General features: G+C 39.9%; 2 protein-coding genes across 2 annotated transcripts; one reads left to right on the top strand and one right to left on the bottom strand.

Moving 5' to 3' along the window:
- Positions 1-1,472: 1,472 nt before the first annotated feature.
- Positions 1,473-5,330, top strand: mylpfa (myosin light chain, phosphorylatable, fast skeletal muscle a). Its single transcript, XM_057345831.1, has 7 exons — positions 1,473-1,605; positions 2,384-2,479; positions 3,668-3,743; positions 3,844-3,948; positions 4,055-4,133; positions 4,218-4,266; positions 4,357-5,330. Exons 1-7 carry the CDS (start codon positions 1,603-1,605, stop codon positions 4,456-4,458), a joined length of 510 nt encoding a protein of 169 aa, XP_057201814.1. The 5' UTR covers positions 1,473-1,602; the 3' UTR covers positions 4,459-5,330.
- On the bottom strand, positions 4,536-19,510 carry LOC130561456 (TBC1 domain family member 10A-like). Its single transcript, XM_057345806.1, has 10 exons — positions 19,065-19,510; positions 15,241-16,334; positions 13,008-13,107; positions 12,509-12,616; positions 12,172-12,278; positions 11,369-11,483; positions 10,758-10,823; positions 10,451-10,640; positions 9,939-10,093; positions 4,536-9,855 (listed from the first exon to the last, which is right to left on the bottom strand). The coding sequence occupies exons 2-10, from the start codon at positions 16,311-16,313 to the stop codon at positions 8,977-8,979; spliced, it is 2,793 nt and encodes a 930-aa protein (XP_057201789.1). The 5' UTR covers positions 16,314-16,334; positions 19,065-19,510; the 3' UTR covers positions 4,536-8,976.
- Between the last annotated feature and the right edge of the window lie 705 nt (positions 19,511-20,215).

Raw genomic sequence — 20,215 nt, 5'->3', positions numbered from 1 at the left:
TAGCTCATTTTTAACGAATGCAGACCTTCCGCAAGGAAAAGCCGTTTACTTTTGGTTTTACGGTAAGAAACGACGTTCCAATGTCTCGAACAGGCAATTTGGTTTAATCATTTGTAAATATAATGTCATATATGTTATTAAAAGACATTTATATTTAATTTGTCAAAAAAAATATTTTATTATTATACGGGTTACCGTGCGTAATTAGTTTTGAGAGGTTGTTATCTGGGAATAATGAACCTGCAAATGTCGCGACTGGCCAATCAGAATATAGCATTTCAACGAGCCGTGTAATAAAATAATTTAATAAAAGCATTTTTTTTAAATCAAGTATAACATGCTGTTTGAGTGTTGAAGCCTATTAGTAATAAATACAAATAATTTTGCAATTTATTCGATGTTTTTTTAGAGATACACTGTTTAGGTGACATTCCAAATTAAAAATGCTTAGCATGCCCTCATAAAAGTGGCATGCAGTGAGATCAAAAACAACGAAAACTAGAGTTATACTGAGGAACAAAATAGATAAAGGGGAGACTTACAGGATATCAAGTAAACTTAAAAGAGAAATATGCATAGCAGCAGTAGACAAGGAAATGAATGATGGATTGAACAGAGAAGAAAAGGAATGTGTAAGGAACAGACAGGTTTGTTTTGCTATTTTGGTTCCTCTCAGCTGTTCCTTCAACATATCCCTCTGCCACCCCAAAATAACCTTTTATTAGCCTCAAGTATCCATTCATCTGCATTTTTCTAAAAACACCTCACTGATCCACTCTGTGCTTGGGGCTGTTGATCAATTCAAAATGAGGATGATAACAGAATATTGTGCCCTCAAACAGTATACCCTCATCCATCTTACAATGCCTACTGTAAGTGACGGCCAAATGTGACCCTGTGAGTTCAGAGAGTGAAGGCGAAAGAGAGTGCTGAATATGGGCATGGCCATGTGTTGGGGTGGGGTGGAAAGACCTGATCCTAAATCTTAAGGCATCACTATACTAGGAAAGACACTATAACCTATTTTTGATTACAGCTGGTTTAGAACGTGATGATGGCAAGGGTTAAGCAAGTATGGCCTCCTACATATCAGATGTACACATATAAACAAAGTCAATAAACGGGATACAAAAAATCTGTATTATAATATCATATAACTGCAGTTTGTCTATATTTAATCACATTCATTTCCTACAGCTTGAGTTTTGTGATTATCCTCAGAAATCACCATGTTAATATTCAAAGACCAAACAGTCCTTGACGTCTCCATGTCCTTATTAGTCTACATGAGACGTGCAGACTGTTGCCAAAATATCAGATTCATTCCAAGACTCACATAGCTATTTCTGAGCACTGTAAGATGATAGTGCATCCCACCCCTCTATTCCTTCACCACTTCACCTTCACCGAGCTTGTCTATTTCTCCCCCCTTTCATAGTTTTCTCTCTGTCCATCTTCTATTCCCCTACCACACTTAAGGGTGGATCTATAATTAGCAAGGGGCCTTCAGTAGTATATAAACTCTGGGGGAACAGGTCACTACGCGGCTTCACACCATCTTCGCTTCTTGAGCTTCTTAGACTTCACGTATACCGTCTCAAAATGGTGAGTAACCTGTAGCTTAGCTTTAACCAGGCCAGTGGCCACATCATTTAAGTGGACATATAGGAACCAAGAAGACAATTGCACATACCAGAGGCTAACATTATCAGCAGGTTCACCTGGGAAGTTTGGAAGCAGCATCCACGTTTTGGATACCTCAACTCTGGACTTACAATACCTAAAACAGGACATGATTAAAGGGGCATTGTTTTGTTTGTTTGTTTGTTTTTTTGGGGGGGTGGAAACAGGAAGTTAGGATTTATTGCGCAATTTTTTTTCTCTTTTGCATTTTTTGATGCAACAGAACACTATTTTCCAAATTATACTTTATTTTAAAAATTGTGGGTGGACAGGGATCATGCACTCGTGTGCAGAAGATTGTAATTTTCACAGATAATCTTTTGCTAACATGGTAACAGATGCAATACATAAATGATGCCAAGAGTTTAAAACTTTTAACTATTTCAAAATGTATAAAAAAGACATTTCGATCTATAGATAATTCTTTGAATGATTATTACTCAGAAAAATGGAAGAATGATTCATTCATGTGTAAGTGTTCAGAATTCCAACTGAACTAACCGTAGACATAGAATGGGGTTAGAATCTCCGAAAGCAGACAAAAGATCCCAAGCCATTACATTAAATTGCAAAACTTTGTAAAACATAAGAGAAATATCCACTAGATTTACTCTGTTTGCATGCAAAATTTCTTGTATTTTGTTATTGTTTACTATAGCTATGTTGAATGCTAAGACATGCTATATTTTTGCATATTTAGGCACCCAAGAAGGCCAAGAGGAGGGCAGGAGGAGGAGAGGGTTCCTCCAATGTTTTCTCCATGTTTGAGCAGAGCCAGATTCAGGAGTACAAGGAGGTAACATTTTTTCACACCACAATTCTTTAAAATACCCGGCGACTACAATAGTAGTTGTAATATGCTAATGCTAACTTTTTGTTCAATTATTGTGAATAATCAAATCTACAGTGACCATTGAGACTAGGGACAAATTATATAAGTGTATGATATTAATGGAATGCAACAGATTTCTGCTGTGAGTTATGTCCCAGAAACTGTGTTTGAACTGGACCTTTGATGTAATTTGATCACAGAGAACCTCCCACAAAGTCAGTCAGTATCTATATTAAGTCTTGTTTTTATGGTCAGTAGAGTACAGCCAGCAGCTGAGATGAGTCAACACAGCAAGTTAATCTTACCCTTTGTCTGGTCTGCGAATATGCACAGAAATGTCACAGCCTTTCTCTCCTCTGACCTCCCACCTGTCAAGCACTCCTCCTGTTTCTCCTACTCTGACCCCAGTGGGACAGCAGCTGATGCCTGACAGAAACAGAGAGCGAATGAGTGAAAGAGAGAGAGAGAGAAAAATAAAGAGTGAGAAAAAAGAAACCTGGAACATACATGGAAAGAAGCCATTGTCTTGACTTTATTAGCATAGAGATATTAATGTACATTTAGACTGCATGGAAGAAAGAACAAAAGAATAATGTACACAAATCGTTCAGCTTAATCACTAGTCACCTCGATTTATGATCTTCGTGATTAATTATTAACATTATCTCAGACACTAATTAAAAGCATGCGTATGTGCGTATGCATGCTGTCAGGATAAGATGACACTGGAATTTGATGTAAATAAGGCTTGCATATGACTGACCTAAATAAGGATATGAAATGGTTGGCTATTTGTGATACTGCCATCTCAAATGGCACCTTAGAAATGTCTGACATTACAGTTGGGATCTCACAGATGGAAATATGGATTAGAGAGGGTCTGTGTGGGGACCGGGTGGGACTCAGCAGCTGTTACTAAATATTTAAGCTGTGTGTGTGGTGGGGGGTCTTGAGTTTCACAGGATTGAGAAAGGACATTTTGCTAGTGTCGTGGAAAAAAGAAAAGCCAATAAGAGAATGCACAAACTGATTCACAAAATCCTAAAAAAAAATGAAACACTGATATTATTAATCAAATTAAAATGTCTTTATCACAGGTTTGGAGTCACTACAGTCTTGATTTTTTTCTAATGTCATGTCTTCTCTGCACAGGCTTTCACAATCATTGACCAGAACAGAGACGGTATCATCAGCAAAGACGACCTTAGGGACGTGTTGGCCTCAATGGGTGAGTTCTGTTCTTGTTCTGTTAGAGGATTGTCATTTGGAAAAACCTTCATGAGTCTGAGAACACTCATTTGCGTGTTGATCCTCTCGTGTGTCTGTAGGCCAGCTGAATGTGAAGAATGAGGAGCTGGAGGCTATGATCAAGGAGGCCAGCGGTCCAATCAACTTCACCGTTTTCCTCACCATGTTCGGAGAGAAGCTGAAGGGTATGCAAAGCATTTTTTCGCTATGGCTATCACCCTTTTCACTTTTTTCTAAGCTTTGACTGTTTGCATGCATGATGTAACTTTTGACTCTCACTGTGTCCAAAAGGTGCTGACCCCGAGGACGTCATCGTGTCCGCATTCAAGGTGCTGGACCCCGAGGGCACCGGCTCCATCAAGAAGGAATTGTGAGTCTATATTCTCCAACATTTTACGTATCTATCAAAAGGTAAACAAAGACATTCTTTGACTTTCTTTCTCTGTCACTCCAGCCTTGAGGAGCTCCTGTCCACTCAGTGCGACAGGTTCTCCGCAGAGGAGGTGAGATCCAACGTTGCTCTTCAGACACTTATTTTTCAATTAGTCGCTTGTTAATGTTTGCTAAATATAACATGTTTTTCCCCACATTAGATGAAGAATCTGTGGGCCGCCTTCCCCCCAGATGTGGCTGGCAATGTTGACTACAAGAACATCTGCTACGTCATCACACACGGAGAGGAGAAAGAGGAGTAAAAGGCAGAGGAGAAAAGAAAAATGAAGAGATGAACATGCATCCCTCGCTGCTTTACACTCCCAGTCCGTTCCTTGTCCTCCTTCTCTCACTTTGTGTTTCTTCCTCTTCTTCCTTTCCATCATCTGTGTTACTCTCAAGCACTTACACTCTCTATCTCTCCCAAATTCTGCTCTCATTCAAAATCAAAGACTTATCTCACTGAGACTCGATTGGGAGGGTGGAGAGACTGATGACCACAGTGTCTGTCAGTGGGGACATGGAATTGTTTTCAATAAAACATTTTAACATCATTTCCATACCTCTCACATACTCTCTCTCTCTCTTTCTCTCGGTTTCTCACTCATTACCATGACCATCACGTCTAAAGCATGCATAAATGTTGCAACATCTGCTGTTACCTTGAGGGTGGAACTGAATATAGCTCCTTTCTTCGTTTGGCTGAAACAGCTCACTAGGAAAATCTGGACGAATTTTGTAAGCCCACTCTCGGGAAGAAGCAAGGTTGAAGTGATCCCACTCTATAATAGAGGAGCCTATCACATCTCTTTCACAGTTGACTACAACAGAGAACTAACAGAGAAAGGAGAAAGTGAGGTTTGTACTGAGAGATCTTGGTCTCCTAAAAGTGATGCCAAGTTATCATGGAGGGAGTTAGAGAGGCAGACCGTCCAAGGACGCGAGGAGAGCGAGGACTGAAAGAAAACATATCTTCACTCCCCCTCTCCCCTCCTCTTCACTATTGCTATGTCCATGTCTTTTTTTAATCTACCCACTATTTGCTTTCTGCATCTGGGCCTGCTTTGCCTTGTCAAGCACTCTTCTGTAACCAATAAAAATACACAAACTGTGAATAAAACATCTATCTTTTGTACTGCTGTGTCTGCGAGACATCTCTATCTGTCTCTGCTGTAACTATAACTCGTAGAGACAGAAATGTAAAACAAGACTGTCTGCAATAAAGCTGCAAGTCTTGGATTTTTTTAGATCCCAAGGTGGGCAGAAGTACTGTGTGAACAGCACCGCCTAGTGGCAACAAAAGCAAAGCTGCTCCGCTTTATATTCATCTCCACGTCAAAAAAGACGAGTTAAAACCATTAAATGAGAACATGAGGTTGTATTTAAAGCATTAAAACATATACCAAGTGTCAAACAAGTAAAAAAAAAAGAAAACAACATTAACAAGACAAAAAAATGTAAAAATGAATCATAACAGCTAACGTTACTGTATCCCTGTGCTAGTTTCATGTTGGTCGTATCCACCTGCGACCTTTAACATTATAAAATAAGGTAAAGTTCGTGTTAAAAGTCTTTTCACTTGGATATTAGACATATTAAATTAATATCTTAACGTTACCACCCTCTGGTCACAAATTGTGAAAGACTCTCACCTCAGAAATTCGCGCCTTTTCCCGGTGCGCGCGGCTACCAGGGCAAAGCAGCAGGACTTTTCATAATACGGACATTTACAAGGAATAGACATAATTTAAAGTAAAAAAATAGTTAGACAACGTTAAACAATTCTCCAACATCCTGTATTCGTAAAAACAACTCTACGGATCTTCACGAATCATGTAATCTTAAATAAAATTGGATGAGTAACAGGTGAGTACTTAGTTCGATGTCACTTCAAAAATATCCTAATGTAACAAACACAGACACAACAGAGGGATTTTTAATATATTATGATTTATTATTCAGCACAACTGTCATCAAATTAATTATTAAATACACTGTGTGAACTTCTTTTTCTGCATTTATGGAACAACTCTTCATCTATTATTTTTTCTTTCTTAACAGTAACGTTAAATGTTTTAATGTAAACTTAAAAACAAGTCCGAGAAAAGTGACATGAGAGTTCACTGTCCAAAACAAAATCTACAATAAAAATAAAAATAATTAAAATTAGTTTTACAACAATCCTACTATATACATTAGGCCATATTGACCAATGCAGAAATCCATAACACAAGTCAACCACTTTTCAGCTTGTCCTAGCTGTCTCAGTGTTAATAAACCAAGACTGGATGACCTTGCATTAATTCTTGGTGAGCACAACGTACAAAGTCCACCTGTCGTACCCTTGGCCAAACAGACAAGAAGTGTGAAAGGTGCCAGGTTTTTACCCAGTGGGTGAAACCTAGAGCAATTCTTCAGGATAACACACATGAATCCAGATTTTCCATGTCATCTGGAAATAACAGGCCATGGACATTGCAATCCAATCTAACTTTAAGTAAAGGCTACAGTGACCTTCAGTTTTATCCCCCTGGTGGCCATGACATGAACGCTAACATCAACATTGCGCAGACAGTTAAGAACATAAAGTTTGCATAGACATGATTTGCTTGCTTGCCATTTGAACATAAGTGCCATTTGAGGAAGCAATGACCAAAACGGTCAGTAAGGGCACCACCAATAGTTGAGGATGAGGTATGGCCACCTAAAATTGAGATTGAACAATAAAAGGCCAGCGTGACACACTGAGTCTATGAACACAGAAGACATCATTAAAACACTGACAGTACTATATTGCAAAGGAAGTCCCTCTTTACCAGGACTTGGTTAAGTGATATCCCATTTCAGGTCTTCAGAATACTCAACAATAAATATCTAGTAGGGGTAGAAGAATATGAATCTAAGAACGGTCCAATCACTTATCACTTATAATTATGACTTATCAGAATAAGTCATAATTATTGAGGGGTCAGTGGGTCATGGCGGGCTTAGTCCTCAGTTTACTTGACATTAAAAGTAACACTGTTCAGTTAAACGTCTGTTTAAGATAATAAAATTTAACACAGAAATGCCTAGTTTACGATTTATTTAACAGCTTTGGATCATCCTTTCGTCTTCTGAATCATGGCCCCCTGGGCACATTATAAGAAAAAAATGAATGAACATCTTTACCATCTCCCATAACACAAATACTGCAGTAACACTAGACAATCTTGTGATTTTTAAATATCTAAAATAAATAACAAATGATTGGCTTTGTTCTCCAAGATGTCAAGAGCAGACGTGCAAAAAACACTTTCACCACTCAAAAATAAAACTCAAATCCTGTGATTAAATAGTTCTTCACAAAACTCTCCTTACAGTGGGCCCTCTCATTCTGAAAGTTCACTGTCATTCCAGTCTACCAGGCCTTTGTATACTTGCATAGAAAAAAAAATCTAATTCAACCAAAAACTAATAACTAGAATAGATATAACATAGTTTTATCTGATTAAATTAATAGTTTGTACATCAAAACATTACAGCCTGAAGCCTCAGCGCTTCAAAGTTTAATGCTACACTTCTGCACCAACCCTTCCAATAAAGGTACAGAATTACAGATTCAGATGAACTGGATTAGAGGGTGTCCTACATTACATGAACTGATCAAGGTTAGTGGTGAAAATCAACAGGCCTCAGTGCAAAATCTGATAAATTACAGTCCGAACTCTACATTCGTATCAATAGCAAGATTATTAACATCAAACCACACATATACCTGGCAGATTTTAACCTTAACCACAGTGTATGTTTGTTAAAATAAAATAAATAAAATAAGCCAGATCATCAGAGAAAGTGGAGTGTCCATGCAATGAAATGCCACATTTTTGCTGAGGCTTACGTAAAGATGGACTAAGATTGAACAGCGGAAATAGGTACGCTTTCTCATAAATAGTTTTATCCTGTTAGAAAAATCTCCTAGTATTTAGGTTAACTTGGAAGATTTAAACTTTTCAAATGGTTAATAATTCATCAAATATTAGATGCTGAGACACAAAAGTGGTTCTTTTTTTTGTTCTTTTAGTTTTGAAAGAGAAACACATCTAAGTCTGAATTATTTGACTATTCTCCCCTCCCAGTTCTCAATATTTAACACATTTATTCCCCAGTTGTCCCCCTACTGGCCACTTCCTTACACTTCTTCTGCCGTTTAACGTTGTGAAAGTGAAAGAAAGACGTGCTTGCTTAAGTTGAGAGAACCACAAACCTTTTAAGACCTGTCTGCCACACAACACTGTGATACAGTTCACTACAATGTCAAGGCACAAACATACAATAACACACACTAACAAACAACAATACAATGACTAAATAGGTCCTGCAGAACACTCACGTACTACCATTATTACTTGCACTATGGCTTAAATCAAAGCCTTGCTTTTCTCGGATATTTTGTTTGTGACCACAGAGATCAGGAAATCGGACTGGCACAGATGAGCCCTTCACACAAGGCGCAAGAGGTCTATATACACCATGGCACCCATTACACTGGAACTGCCTTCAGACTATACTGTTGATCTCAACCTGATATCTACTTTCAAGAGAAACCCCTTATCTGAATAATATTCAGTTTTGCCTGTTTCGTAGGTCAGCATTGGGCTCTGAACGCACTTTCATACAGAAGATATGATGAGTGGAGCGTGAGGGGCAGGAGCAATGATCCAGTTATTCTTCTGAAATGAGAACTTGAGATGAAATGGACGTTACAGGAGTTCATTTTTCCTCTCTATCTTATTCTCTTTTTAAGCCTGATCTTTGGCCGCTGCCGCACCATTCTTCTCCTCTGTCCCCCCTCCTCCTTTATCTTTTTTCTTCCCTCCCTTCTCCTTTTTCTTCTCCTTCTCTGCTTTATCCTTTTCTTTTTTCAGCCTCTCCTTCTCAGTCTTCTCCTTTTCCTTCTTTTCTCGTAATTTTTGCCTTTCCTCATCCTTCTCCCGCTTCTTGTCCTCCTTACTTCTCTTCTTCTTCTTTCCGTCCTCCTCCGATGCCCCCGCTGTTGATGGTTTCACGGTTTCGGGGCATGGCGGTAAAGGGGCGTTGTTTGCGGTTGGTGAGGGAATGGTGGGGGTGATGTACTCAGATACGACTTTAGGTGAGGGCTGAAGCATTTGTGCACTGGAGACGTGTGCGGTCGGAGCCGGTGCCATGGGAACAGATGTCGACGCTAGAGGACTGGTCCCATGTGGCACCTGCGGACGCATCCCAGCTCCAGCGTTATAAGGAGGAGATATGGGAGGCTTTGAGTGGGTCGTCCCAGCTAAGGAAGATGAGGATTGCGTTGTCACTGCACCGATGCCGCCCCCTAGGGTCTGCAGTGGAACATCATCCTGTCCTTTCTTACTCTGAGAATAAAATGGTGACTTAGACTTTCTCAGGCCAGGAAGAGATAGGAGACTTGAGGACGCACGCAGAGGGCCGGGAGCAGGGATGTGACTCAGGAAGGACAGGCTGCCACCTGAGCTGATCGCAGCAGCCCGATGCTTCTGCTCGAAGATGGCCCGAGTGCCATGTAGCCGACGTCCTGGTTGATGAGTCAACTCACCACGAGATTCCCGCCACTTCCGCACCTGAATAGTGCACTCCCTCTCTATGAGAGCCTCCGTCACGGATAGAGAGATAATCTAAAACAAGGGAGTAGAAAGGATAAATGTACGCCTACCCCGCCCCTATTTGTCATATGTTTCAGAATGTGTTGTGTGCTTACCTCTTGCACCATAACTTCCTCTTTGATACTTTCAGGGGGAATGTTCCTCAGTCGCTCCATGGTCTCATACATGCCCTGCAGCTCACGGAGCTTATCCACAGATCCAAGCATTTGCTTGAGTAGAACCAAACCCACACGGAATATGATCTTCACTCCTGAAACAGAATATGAAATGCACTGATTTGGAATCAGAGAAATACAAACACCGGTAGACAATTTTCAAACATGCATGATGTCAGAGTTTTAAAAAATGTATGGTTGTTTGAAACAGCCTTTTGAAACCCATCTTCTTTCTGTAAAGTGGCCACTTTAAGTCAAGCCGAATATCCGACAAGTAATATTGTGATTTGATTTCAAATCTGAGAAAAGTGAGCAAGCAGTTTTAGAAGCAAAAACCATTTCATGTATACTAAACATGCAGTCCTAACAGCGCAACAACAGAATAATTCTGCATCCTTGATTATAAAACAATCACACGTGCTTTCATTTTCTTGACTGCATTCATGACTGACCTTCACAAAAGAACATGTCCCAAACGCGCAGGACACAGGACCAAGGCAGCGTACGGGAGAAGATGCACATAAACCACTCTGTCATGTATAGGATGGGGTCAATCTTAAATTTCTTCAGATGGCGGTAAGCCATGGGACACACTCTCCTCAGCAGAGAGAAAAAAATCTCTCCGTCCAGCTGGATAGCTTCCTGTGGGAAAGGAGAAAATGATGGAGAAGTTTGGAAACACATTATTCACACTATTATGTTTCCTCTCCCCTACAGTCCAAGAAAGATAACAGGATCTTTTCGAGCTTATGTACTCACCAAACCAGCACTGTAATACCCTGGCAAGAATTTCTCACAGATTTGCACAAGACACCAGAATGCTTGCTGGGAAAAAGTAAAGTAGGTGGTACATTAAAAACTTCAAAAGAGAGAGTTTACATTCAATGATAGTATTAGTATTTTATTAAATGTCTTGCTAATCTATTAAAGAGATAGTTCACCCACAAATAAAAATTCTGCCTTCATTTACTCACCTTTGAGTTCCAAATCTGTATACATTTCTTTGTTGTGATGAACACAGAGAAAGATATTTGGAAGAATGCTTATAACCAAACAGTTCTTGGCCACCATTGACTACCATAGTAGAAACATTTCCTTTATAAATTTCTTTGTTCTGTTGAACACAAAAGAAGATATTTTACCATTATACCATTGTCATTTTTCATACTATGGTAGTCAATGGGGTCCACGAACTGTTTGGTTACAGGCATTCATCCAAATATATTTCTCTGTATTCAACCAAACAAAGAAATGTATACAGGTTTGGAACAACTTGAGGATGAGTAAATGATGACAGAATTTGCATTTTTGGGTGAACTATCCCTTTAAAGCAGCTAAGATACATCTGTTCATATCTCTCTCTCTCTTACCTCGGCAGGCATGTGCATGAGCAGAACTGCTGCCACTGGTGCCTGGGCCTGACAGTAGCCCTCATCCGGCCGGTAGATGGTGTAGGCCTTCAGTATACGGTACAGATCTTGCTGTCTAAACACATTCATATGCACGACAGTTTAGAATAGGGTGGATGAAATTTTGGCCCTTAAGGATAGCTGATATTTTTTTGCTATTGCTGATGACACAATAACATTTTTTTTACTGGCCTAAAGCAGTGGTTCTCAGCAGGGGTGCCCCAGCTGACTTCCAAAGGGGCCTCAAGGTGACTTATATTGTTTTGAATAGTATATTGTTTAAAACAAGTTATTTCTTATTATTTTCATGTTTGATACAAGTTTTTTTCAGTTAAAGAGTCAAGCTCTAAAATATTGTATTTTGAGTTTTGTGAGGGGGGGCATTGAATATTGTTGAATACAATGGGGGGGGTGTCACAAACAACGCTTTGGAGTAAAAAAGGGCCCTAAAAACCCCTGCCCTAAAGTATGTATATATCGAATTCTAGAGAATTGTATGCTTTCAATTTTGCTGTAACAGTCAGAGTTGGGCCCTTTACATTCCAGCATGACAATGCCCTCGGCACAATGGGCAAAAACATCCTAACCTATGTACATAAATCCCAGATTCAATTGAAAACTTTGCAAACGTCACCTGCAAAGCATGCCACAACATCAGTACCTTCCTTTCGTTTGTCTCTGAGCTCTGCAGATATTTTTTGCAGCACTTCGAATAAAAGCACTACATCACCCTTTCCCCTGATATAAAAGCCACTTGTATTTACCCATGTCCTCCCCGAGCCGCAAACATCTCATGGAAGGGGAACTGCCTGTGCAAGTCCTTCTCTATAATGTCTAACCACTTTGGATCTCCTTGATCTTTCTCCAGCTCCTGTGAGACAGAAAAACATGTTTATAGTGAGAGTTAGAGTGTGCACACCGCCTGATCCAGGTTTAACGGTGTACTATAGAAAAGGGTATTAATAGGAACAAGAGTATAAGGTATATGAGCAACAACAAATCAAAAAATCTAAATTTTTCATACAATCTGGAGAGATGATGATGATATGATATACAGTACAGGTATATGTTGCAAAGGAGGTTTGTCCAACTGGACCGTACCTCAAATTTCCCAGGATTCGACTCAAAAAGTTCCTGGCTGTTTGACAGCAGCTGCCAGGCTTTAGATCTCAGCGAGGAGGGGACTCCTTTCCTGCAGCGAATTTTCACCTAGGGGAAATAAAAAAGCATGTAACTATAAATACAGTATAGAGGTGGCACCCAGTTTCATATGACCAATGCAAATCTCAGTTAGTCAGAGTAGACATCATTTTTTTATGTTATGAAATATTTCTATTTGATTTTATGCACATGAAAACAAGCCTGTGAGGGATGGCATGCAGTACAGTATGTTAAATAAGTTCATTACTGCTCAGCTGACAAAACACATCTTGGAACAAATTTTCAGAGAGTAAAACCGAAGTCAAAAAAGGACCACAAGCTGGGCTTCAAACTCATCGCCTGAGTGATGTGTCAAGATGCAGCCTTTTTGGCTATTGGCACTGACCCTCAAAGTATTTACCCGGTCAGGAATGCATTTAGTTATACTTTAGGTAAGAACCTTTTGAAAGCGTCGAGATATCCACTTGTCCCAGTTTCTGAACATGTCCAGCCATTTCATCTCTCTCTGTCTCGCCACAGCCACACGAATCTCTGCCTCACTACAAGACAGAGAAGGATTCACAAGAATCAGGACACATGCCACATGTCCAAGCACCCATCCAGGCCCCAGATCATGTTAAGCTTCTGACAAATGGCTCAAGGCCTGATAGGGTTTATACAGGAACAGGCAGACATATCAGAAAATTGCTGTCTTTATTTCATACGCCCCAAAGCGTAATGCTGTTATTGGTGATTAAAAATGATATCGTTTTGTAAGGCAATGATTATGTTAACCAGGTAAACAAGCGTAGCATTATCACAGTAGTAGTGATCCCAGTGACTGTCACCGGAGATGGAAACTGGAGTCTGAGACTCTGCCTGTTGTTATCCGTTTTTGCACTATCAATGACAGATGAGGGACATTTTCAGGAAACTAGTTTAAGAATAACCATTGTTTGTGTCATTTCGTTTAGTTATGCACAATATATATAATCATGGTTATTATATACTATTGTGCTTCATGCTAAATGCTCCCAGTAAATGACAACAAGTAAATAATGCTTCAAAAAAGAAATGAGCTTTGAATTAAAATATTTTTATACACATTTGTCTTAATAAACAAGAAATACCCAAAACATTTTAATAAATCATGCAAAATTATTGTAAACATGGTTTGGAAACTAACCTGCAAAAAATTATTGACTATTCAGAAAGGTAGTTAATATATCTGACCATAACAATAACTTCAAAAAAGTGGAGAACTAAATCTGACAGACATCATGCTAGCCAGATGACAATGTCTAATTTAGTACACCAACAATTTTTAAATAGCTGAGAAAGCATGTGGTGGTTAATACATTGATGCTAAAAAAGGGATAAAAAAAGGAAATGTTCATCTACTCAGCAATCGTAAAGGACAGTGTTATGTGCCCGTTTTATGAGAATTAGTCAGTACTGGAGATAAAGCAGAGACAGTCGGGGGGGAAGAGAGGCAAAAAGTGAGACAGTCAGTACACTGTGACTCAGAGGAGCTCTCTCAGCACAATCTGAGTCACTCACAGCACAGAAAGATGAAGGATACAGAGAGACAGATATAACACATACATATACACGAGGAACAGAAAAGATTCAGTGACTACACTGATGGATGAGCGAGTATGCCATTAGAGACAAGTTCCTCGTTCTGCATGGTAGGCGTGAATTATTAAGATCCTTGCCTACTTTTTCACATCAGGTGCTGTTTCATAGAGTACACAGTCATGCTATGAGTTTCAGAGAAAGATATTTGGAAGAATGCTTGTAACCAAATAGTTCTTGGCCACCATTGATTACCATAGTAGGAAAAATTGCTTCATACATTTCTTTGTTCTGTTGAGCACAAAAGAAGATATTTTGAAGAATGTAGGAAACCAAACAGTTCTGGGGCACTTTTGACTACCATTGTCATTTTTCCTACTATGGTAGTCATTGGTGGCCAAGAACTGTTTGGTTACAGGCATTCTTTCAAATATCTTTCTCTGTGTTCATCAAAACAAAGACATTTATACAGATTTAGAACAACGGTGTGTAAATGATGACAGATTTTTTTATTTTTGAGTGAACTGTTCCTTCAACTGAAACTCGTATTGTAACACTGTGTCTACACCGGCTGCAGCGCGACATGACGAGAGACAATAGAACGCATTAGAACCCATTATAATTTTTAATTTTGTCCACACCGGACGTGGCGCGACAATTCCATTAGAACAAGCCGTGTGTCGCATCGCGCCACACAGAGTCTGGTGTAAATGTATACTTCTTACTACCACATGCCCAGTTTAGCTATGCATGATTCGTAAGTGCATGTTTTTGTTTTTTTTCAATAGTAAATAATGATGATAAATGAAAGTTGGGTTTCAAACATATTTTATCTAGTTTTATAACACATACTGTATAACATAGAGCTGTAAATGTGTTAAGATAACATTTTAAATAGGATGCACAGTAATAATGCAAATGATTTCTATATTTAAAGAAAAAAATTCACTGTGGAAGAAATTACACCCTGTAAAATACTCTTGCAATACAAATGTTTGAATGTTAAATGATCTCTCTGCTCTTGAAATGTCGGCTCTCATTAAAAAAAACGTATAACTCGTCAGACTGTGGTTTTGAGTCTATGCATTCATGCATTACATTTTCACTACACCCACCTGGCCTCATTGTATTGTGTGCCTCCTAGAAACCCATATTTATCAGTGCGTCGTATAGGGCCGTTGATCTCCGAATCTGACCCCACAGAGCTTCCATCCTCTCCGAGCCCTGACAGAGACTCCAGTGTGCCTGACATCAGACTGGCCGATTCCAGGTAGCTGAGCGTGTCCGGAGCCGGTCGTGTGTGAGAGGGCAGAACAAAAGACCCACCTGACTCCTGCACCAGCACAGCTGGGGGATCAGCTTTTGATGGCGTGCAGGGAGGCTCGAGGGCCATTCTGCTTGTGCTGGAAGTATTTGGAGTGTTGGGGTTCTGGTCGGGCAGGGGTTCGGCTTGTGCTTCTGAAAAAGGATCTGCTGTGGAGTCTTGTGAAGGGTGAGAGGGAGCGGGGTTGGAGGTTGTGAGATGTTCTGAGGACACAGGAATAGGAGAAGGGGGGTGTTCAGGGGGAGCATCCATGAAGGGAGCAGGATTGGAAATATGGCTGACTTCAACAACATCGGGGTAGAGATTAGGACTCGGAGAAGGGGGGTGTTCAGGGGGAGCGTTCATGGTGGGAGCAGGATTGGAAATATGGCTGACTTCAACAACATTGGGGTAGAGATTAGGACTCGGAGAAGGGGGGTGTTCAGGGGGAGCGTCCATGGAGGGAGCAGGATTGGAAACATGGCTGACTTCAACAACATTGGGGTAGAGATTAGGACTCGGAAGTTCGGGGGAAACGGGCATCTGATGTTCAGGCTCTGACCCCTGTGCATCAGTGTGGCCACTTAAAGTATTCTTCCCATTAATCCCTGCATCTGTAGCAGCTAGTACATCCACCTGTGGATCACCAGCACTGTTTGTTGCTGTTAAAGAGGGAGCAACAATGTTTTTGTCAGGGGAACCTGGGGAAGTGGAGGTTTTTCCACCTGTCTGTATTGTTGGGTTGCTCATCACTGCTCGATCTCCATATAGAGATGATTTTGGGATTGGAGTTTCTGAGGGGAGCGGCTGTGGGCTGGAGGGAGCGGGCACTGTCTGGTCTCCCATACTGGGGGGAGAGGGGCTGAGGGCGGAGACTTCAGCCATGTCTCCCTCTTGATGTGACAGCTGAGAAAAAAAATAACGTCAAGAGTCAGTCAAATTCCTTGAAACATATAGTGCAAAAAAACATGACCTATTTTTGATCATTCTTATTCTTATCATTCTAAATCCCCTCAGTTGGCAGCGAAAAAAAGGGAAACATTAACTTGCAAAAAATATCTCCTGCAAATAAATCCTGATACTGTTAAAATGATTTGTCTCATATTATAACAGCATTCCGAAACAACAACAATCACATTTGTTTCCCTTGTATTAATAACAACATTCATAGGTAAAGTACAGATCCAATTCAGCCAATAACCACAAAATAACATGAAAACACAACAGAACACAAATAGAGGAGATGATTTTTCAATTGTTTGATGACGACAATAGCTTGACAGAATGCCTCACACATAATGATTTATGCAGAGGACAAAACAGTAATTTGATTACGATGTAAGTCTACACTGGTCTATACAGGTCCAGTCCAGGTACAGTGTAAAAGAAAAGGTTACCACTGTTTCCTCTTAAACAAAGATCTGTCTCCTCAACTTCTGCATGGTCTATATTTACATAGATGTGTGAGTACACATGCTACCCAGAGGGTAAAGGGAAGTAGTTCCTTGAGAAAACCACTACGGCCATGTATATTAAAGCAGTAGGGATGCACCGAATGTTCGGCCACCGAAAATGTTCGGCCGAAAATAGCAAAAAACGCAAGTTCGGTGTTCGGCCGAATATGTGAAATGGCCGAATAAATTTTACCGAACATGACTCATGATACGATCAAGCAGCAACCAGCGCAGAGAGAGAGAGAGAGAGAGAGAGAGAGAGAGAGAGAGAGAGAGAGAGAAACGAGAGAGAGAGAGACACGCGTGCGCTTTATTACAGTTTTATTATTACTTTATTACTTTTATTACAGGCAGTGCGTGTGTGTGTGTGCGTGCACGTGTGAGTGCGTGTGTGTGGAGCATTTTAAAGTGATGGAGAAAGACACAGCACGGGACTTGCCGCACGTAAGTAAATTTCCAAATGAAAGCGTCTTTACCGGTCGGTAACTACTTCAGACGGAAGCGGGCTGTCTGACAGTAGCCCCGCTGCTCGCGACATCCTTTGACATCATACAGTGGTCGCGTGCACACAGTTCCCTGTACTAAACAACTTGTCAAAGTATGTTCTGTGCACCTTCTGAGAGAACAGTCAGCTTTTGTGGGCGGAGTTTGGAGGAGAGACGTGAACTGAAATGGTTGTCAGTCACCATCAGTCAGAATTTGCTTGCATTGGATGTTTTTTTTTTTTCTCAAATCATTTTGCAATGTAGCCTATAATAATCCAACAGTTTTAGTTTATTCGTATTTTTAGTTTATAGGCCTAATGTGGAATGACAATTTTTAAAAAAATGTTTTGTTGTAGGGGTACAGAGTAACTTACATTACATTCTTTTAGCAGTCAGTTATAGGCCTAATTAATATAGGCTATTCATGAAGGGAGAGGGCTCAATTTTTTGTTTGAATTTACTTTGTTTTGCTCAATTTTATATTAAGTAGTATAGTATTTTATTGAAAAGCAAGACAAATTATAAAAAGCACATTATGACTATTCAGTTTGTGAAATAGTGAAAAAAATGGCTTAATAAATAGAAGAAATGCAAAAAAAACATGTTCGGTGTTCGGTATTATTCGGCCTTCGGCCAAGTGTTTCACATCATGTTCGGCTTCGGCCAAGAAGTTTCGTTTCGGTGCATCCCTAGTCAGTGCCTATTTCTGTGCTAATAGGACAGGTTTGGGGGCACAGCCCATGCTGGTCCAAAAAGAAAATACAACCGATTATTTATTACATGTATTTAGTTTAATTATTAACATTTTAAAATGATTGTTCAAGTATTTTTGAACCATATGTAAGCTATTATATTATTTGATTAAAATAAAGAGAAATGTTTTCATAGTTTAGATTTAGTAAATTAAAATGAACCTTGATTTCAATGCAAGTCTTAACATCAGGATGCAATGTGGTCTTTGTGGGACTCCACCCATACACATAAACTGTCTCCTCGTTCCGGGTAGCCAAAACTCTAATAACGTCAGAACTGTATATGCGTATGAGATGTAAACAAACCACATGTATACTTTTTGAGCTCATTTTTAAATGGCAAATATTTATTTTTGTCAGACCTTGTAGTTTAGCACATGTGATGTGACTGGAAAATAATACTGTACCGGATACCGGGAGACCTCCATTTATGAAAGGGCAATATCCATAACACTACATTGCGCTTTTGATAGCAAGGCTGCCGTCGTAAAACGCATAAACGTTGTCATAAAGAAGCAGATAGCACTAGATATTGTTTTAAACGCAGGAGTCGGTTAATTATTGTGATTGTCAAGTTTAACCCAAAGCTGCTAATTCATGCTGATCGGGTCTGTCATACAACAATCTTTCAACATCTCTGATGTTTCATTATTACATGAAAAAATCATGATTTGCGTTATGAAACACAACATATATACAATCTGGAGGGCTTTTTAATTCAAATCAAACGTTACTTAATGTAACTGTTAGCGAGTGAAACTGGCCTGCTAACTCGCTAGCTCACGCCTTCAGCATCTAACGTTAGTGAGGCAGCTCTGCTCAACTTCCCGGTTTAAGAAGCAGGGATAGCCACTATCCTCTATGTTACCATCACCGAACACATCAATTTTCACCAAGAGCAGATATCGCCATCGGTTTAATCGGCTGTTCATCGCCAAAACTCACCCGCAACTGTGTGATCCGTCCGTCCGGGGGGGTTCCTGTCGGCTCCGGTTAACTTGACCCCCCCGCCGCCGCCGTTAAACGGATGAAAGGTGAGAGCGTGACAGGCCGTTGGTAAGCCGTTGGGCTGATGAGAAAGTTTTATTAATAAAGCCAAAAGTGCAAACTAGCCCGTGTAACGTTAGTTGGCGACCTTTCGCTGCAGGGTGGTGGTGTGTTGTTGGGCTAGCAAAGATGATGTTAGCTAGACACTGCCGCTCAGCGCTGCTCTTCCACTTCGCATGAAAGCAGATCCTCTTGAGCGTTGGCATTGAGCACAAAGGTCCGATTGGTTTATTAACGTAAAAAACTCACTTCAAGAGTATATTGGGCTTCATCGCTGGAACAGATAAACACGGCCCTGCTGACATCTCGCCTTGTCCCGCATTTCCTACAACCAGCTCTGAGTGACAGCAACGTGCGCATATCCGCATGTGGGACGTCATGACGCCCCGGTCAAAACCGCATTCAGTAGCATTAGATCTCGTTAATCTCTAGAAGAATTTCATAAATTATTATTCAATAAAAATAATCATAATAAATGTTATATTATATTTATTATTATTACATATGTTTTACAGTGCAAATCACTCTCACTCAATTTACCTTTAATATAACGGCTATAGCGAAAATGATGTTAGAATTTTAGTTTGGAGGTTAACATTTGAAAACAGGGGTTTAGAACCAGGTTTTTGAACACATTTGTGTTTTGGGATTTTTAAATAAAATCCTGCCAGATATAGCCCTTGTGTTTTCTAGCCACAGTCTCTCATGTATTATATGTAACTACTACGCTTAAATTTACATCTTAAATGTTACACTGTTATGTGTAAATGTATTCACCAAAATGCTATTTTTATCTATTATTCAGAAATACTATCAAATATGAATATGAATAAAAGTGTGCTACTAAATATATCAACATTGGCTGCTTTTAATATTTTTCTGTCAAATGTGGTCAAGTCAAAACTGTATTGTCAGGATGGATCCACTGGGGTGGCATAGGGTAGCTACCCCAGGATTAGTATTCCAAAAATTCAACCTTTGCCACTGCATAGTACTGTAGTTAATGCTACATCTAACTTTATATAACAAGCTGTTTGTTTCAGCCATAA

This window comes from Triplophysa rosa, linkage group LG11, assembly GCF_024868665.1.
Source record: "Triplophysa rosa linkage group LG11, Trosa_1v2, whole genome shotgun sequence".
NCBI lineage: Eukaryota > Metazoa > Chordata > Actinopteri > Cypriniformes > Nemacheilidae > Triplophysa > Triplophysa rosa.
The sequence above is the reverse complement of the archived record's forward strand: the minus strand, read 5'-3'. Positions and strand labels throughout refer to the sequence as shown.